The 4,079-nt window shown below is 52.9% G+C and overlaps 1 protein-coding gene across 1 annotated transcript; it reads right to left on the bottom strand.

Moving 5' to 3' along the window:
* Positions 1–1,618: 1,618 nt before the first annotated feature.
* Positions 1,619–4,024, bottom strand: LOC102260188 (F-box only protein 31). The gene is made up of 3 exons (XM_014531631.1): positions 3,916–4,024; positions 2,909–3,858; positions 1,619–2,029 (listed from the first exon to the last, which is right to left on the bottom strand). Exons 1-3 carry the CDS (start codon positions 4,022–4,024, stop codon positions 1,619–1,621), a joined length of 1,470 nt encoding a protein of 489 aa, XP_014387117.1.
* Between the last annotated feature and the right edge of the window lie 55 nt (positions 4,025–4,079).

Here is a 4,079-nt window from a genome sequence, read left to right as displayed (position 1 = left end):
GGGGTCCCCCCCCCCCCCCCGAGTGCACAAATTTTTGTGTACCGGGCCTCTAGTTTTATAATAATATGTCTTGCTTTCCTAACAAAAATGGAACTAAAGCTCCTAGGTCAAGCATGGGGATGCTATACGTTTTTCAGATTCCTTGAGGGTTCTTACACAGGGTGGGGAAACGTAAGGATTACTTGAACCTGAGCTTAACAACACTCTTATTGATGAATGTACTAATTGATCTTTATAACTTAGGTGTTAGCCTTTATCCAGGCCAAATCCCAGATTTTTCAGACCCTAAGTTACCTACAAACGCCTTTCTTTTTTTCTCTTCTTTGGAGCATGCTGAAAGAAATGCTGTCTCCTGAGGAAGTGTATGTATACTTTGCCCGAAGCTTTCCCACCCACTCCCCCAGTCCTCCCATTACATGGTACATTAGTTTTGCTCTTGAAAAATGAACCTTAAGCAGAAATTCCCAGCTGTGATTTTTCTTCTCCGACTTCCCATGTTTGACATGAGGTGCACAGACTGGAGATGCTGGCTCCTTAATGCCAGAAGGTACCTACAGTCTCTCTTTTGTGATTTCTTTAGTGGCTGGAAGATGCCATGTCCTCAGAGCCAGAGGCTCAAGAGAGAAGACCAACGGGCCTCAGATGAAAATTATCCCCAGTGCCTGGTCAAGAGCAAAGGAAATGGCAACGGTGAGTTTTTTTTTTTTTTAAATTTTAAGCCAGTTTATTGCAGTGTAATTTACATGATAATATTTACTCTTCTTAGTATACAGTTCTATGAATTTTGCTTGCCAGAGAAAACCACTGTATACATTATGGTGAGTAATCTTTCACACATTATCTATTAAGCATGTATTTGAACATATATGTGTACAGACTTAAATGAACTGGTTATTATGGTCCACGTTTTCACTAAATAATATGCATGATTCTTTCCTATCATTTCAGGTCTCTTACATACTATAGATAAAGAGAAACTTATCCAAACTCCTATTTATTTCTAGTTTTAAAATATTACCCTGATTGTACACATCCTTTCTATATTATCATAAATTACTTTATGATTTCCAGATGGGTATGCATATTTGACATTTTTTAAAAGTTTTTTAATTTTTTGATTTATTATAGAGGTAGAGGAAGGGAAATATCGATTTGATGTTCCAGTTATTTCTGCATTCATTGGTTGCTTTTTAAAAAATCCTCACCCAAGGATTAAAAACAAACAAACAAAGGTGGGTAAACTGGTCAGAAGGTCAAATCTTCAAAGTGCATGCAAGCTGCTCCTCCCAGGGGGTTGGGTAACAAGAAAATTAGGGGTCACCACAACATGAGGAACTGTATTAATGGGTCACAGCATTAGGAAGGTTGAGACCACTGGTCTAAGGTTTATTTCTACCTCAATTGCTGGCTCCTACCCAGCCTGGCCCTGGTCCGGGCTTGGGCAGGAGGCAAACAACTGATGTGTTTCTCTCACATGGATTATTTTTGTCTTCCCCTTTCTCCCCCACTCTCTCTAAACATCAATGGGAAAATGTCCTCAGGTGAGGATTAAAAAAACAAACAAAGGTGGGTAACCTGGTCAGAAGGTCAAATCTTCAAAGTGCATGCAAGCTGTTCCTCACAGGGGTCTGGACTGAATGTTCGAGAGCATCTCCAGGAAGGCCTGCCCAGACGGTGCCTCCACATTCTGAAAAGTGTTCTGGACTCTGCCGAACAGGAAGAAGTATTTCGCCTCCAGCCAGATGAACCCGAAGTGGTTCTCATCGAACAGGATGAAGACTACAGGGAGGCGCATGGGGTCGGCGAAGCCAGGTAAGGTAAAAGTTTCCACGCCATAGAAACACATCCTGCAGGTTCGAGGGTAGTCCTGGTCAAATGAGTGCACGTCCACAGGCAGAACAAATGGAACAGGCTGCTCCTCCGAAGCTGCAGCCCCGGACTCCCCGACGCTGGGCTGGGCAGGGCTCTGCCAGCCATGGCCCTCGCTTTCCTCAGTCCCATCTTCTTGCTGCTGCTGCTGCTGCTGCTGCTGCTGCTGCTGCTGCTGCTGCTGCTGCTGCTGCTGCTGCTGCTGCTGCTGCTGCTGCTGCTGCTGCTGCTGCTGCTGCTGCTGCTGCTGCTGCTGCTGCTGCTGCTGCTGCTGCTGCTGCTGCTGCTGCTGCTGCTGCTGCTGCTGCTGCTGCTGCTGCTGCTGCTGCTGCTGCTGCTGCTGCTGCTGCTGCTGCTGCTGCTGCTGCTGCTGCTGCTGCTGCTGCTGCTGCTGCTGCTGCTGCTGCTGCTGCTGCTGCTGCTGCTGCTGCTGCTGCTGCTGCTGCTGCTGCTGCTGCTGCTGCTGCTGCTGCTGCTGCTGCTGCTGCTGCTGCTGCTGCTGCTGCTGCTGCTGCTGCTGCTGCTGCTGCTGCTGCTGCTGCTGCTGCTGCTGCTGCTGCTGCTGCTGCTGCTGCTGCTGCTGCTGCTGCTGCTGCTGCTGCTGCTGCTGCTGCTGCTGCTGCTGCTGCTGCTGCTGCTGCTGCTGCTGCTGCTGCTGCTGCTGCTGCTGCTGCTGCTGCTGCTGCTGCTGCTGCTGCTGCTGCTGCTGCTGCTGCTGCTGCTGCTGCTGCTGCTGCTGCTGCTGCTGCTGCTGCTGCTGCTGCTGCTGCTGCTGCTGCTGCTGCTGCTGCTGCTGCTGCTGCTGCTGCTGCTGCTGCTGCTGCTGCTGCTGCTGCTGCTGCTGCTGCTGCTGCTGCTGCTGCTGCTGCTGCTGCTGCTGCTGCTGCTGCTGCTGCTGCTGCTGCTGCTGCTGCTGCTGCTGCTGCTGCTGCTGCTGCTGCTGCTGCTGCTGCTGCTGCTGCTGCTGCTGCTGCTGCTGCTGCTGCTGCTGCTGCTGCTGCTGCTGCTGCTGCTGCTGCTGCTGCTGCTCCCGGATCACCTGCTCGTCAATCTCCTGGACCACGCGGGAGAGCTCGTTGAAGCTGCGGAAGATCTCGCCATCTCGCAGCTGGATGCGGTGCATGAGGTGGATCTCCAACCTCGGTTTGAAGTCTCCCGTGACCTTCGTGACCCTGGCATACTTCCCATGGAAGCTGAGCATGGCAATCGATAGGCCGAAGGCATCGTAGTTGTATTGGAAAAGACCTGGCCTGATGAGGTCGTCCGGGTGGCTTGGCGGGAGGTAGAGGCGGCGGTAGGTCAGGCAGTCATACCGCTGTCTGTCCTCCTGCACCAGCACCCGCCCCCATTCGTCCCTAAGCCGCATTGGTAAATCCTTAAGGTGGTCTGTTTTGTTGCACTGGAGGGTGAGCCTGTTCTTCTGAATATGCACGTGGCGGCTGTGGGGCCTGCTAATGCGGCCTTCCATGCACTCCACCGTGGCTGATTTCCTCTCCGTCAGGCGAATTCTGAACGCGGGCTTGAATTGCATTGGGCGATCCACATGGGCGTTAAGGCAAGGCCTGAATGTCCAACCAGTAATGCATAAGCCATCCACCACGACATTCAGCAGTGTTCTATAGCCCTCAGTATCTAGCTGCCACAATCCCAAAATGTGTCTGTATGGATGGAGCAGCTTCGCATAGACTTCTCGATAAGACACACCCATCATCTCCAGGTTCTGCAAGTTTTCACAAGCGCCAAACTCCTCCCGGCAGCGCCGTCTCCAGATGCTGTCGGTGTGCAGGATGTGGTGGAATTTGGTGCAGGCCAGGGCCAGGCTGGGCAGATCGGTGCCAGGGAGCGAGGCGAAGATCTCCACCAGCATCTCCACTGGCAGGTCCTGCAGGGAGCAGTGCAGGGTCGGCATGGGGCTCGCGATTCCTCCACTCCCTGCACAGCACCGTGCTGCCGCGTCCGCCTCGAGGTGCTTTTCTGGCAGAGCTGGAGCTGGGGCCGGGGCCGGCTTGCTTGCTGTCTCAGCTGGACGCTGGCGCTTCTGATGACACTGCTTGCCATCGGCCGCTGCCGTCTCAGCTGGGCGCTGGCGCTTCTGACTACTACACTGACATCCCTGCGAAGAGCCCACGAGGCAGAGGCAAGCGCACTCCTCCATGCCTCCACGAGTGTGGGCCTGCTGCGCCTCAGCCGGGCTTTAAGCTGGCTCGTCC

The sequence above is a fragment of the Myotis brandtii genome, unplaced genomic scaffold, assembly GCF_000412655.1.
Source record: "Myotis brandtii unplaced genomic scaffold, ASM41265v1 scaffold82, whole genome shotgun sequence".
Lineage (NCBI taxonomy): Eukaryota > Metazoa > Chordata > Mammalia > Chiroptera > Vespertilionidae > Myotis > Myotis brandtii.
This window is presented reverse-complemented; position numbering and strand designations above follow the sequence as displayed.

Bases quoted from the DNA above. Each gene is read 5' to 3' on its own strand.
- LOC102260188 (XM_014531631.1), bottom strand. From the start codon at position 4,024: ATGGAGGAGTGCGCTTGCCTCTGCCTCGTGGGCTCTTCGCAGGGATGT. The intron at 3,859-3,915 runs GTCATCAGAAGC...CCCCGGCCCCAG, and splicing joins AGCGGCCGATGGCAAGCAGT to CTCCAGCTCTGCCAGAAAAG. The intron at 2,030-2,908 runs GTGATCCGGGAG...CAGCAGCAGCAG, and splicing joins TCCAGGAGATTGACGAGCAG to CAGCAGCAGCAGCAGCAGCA.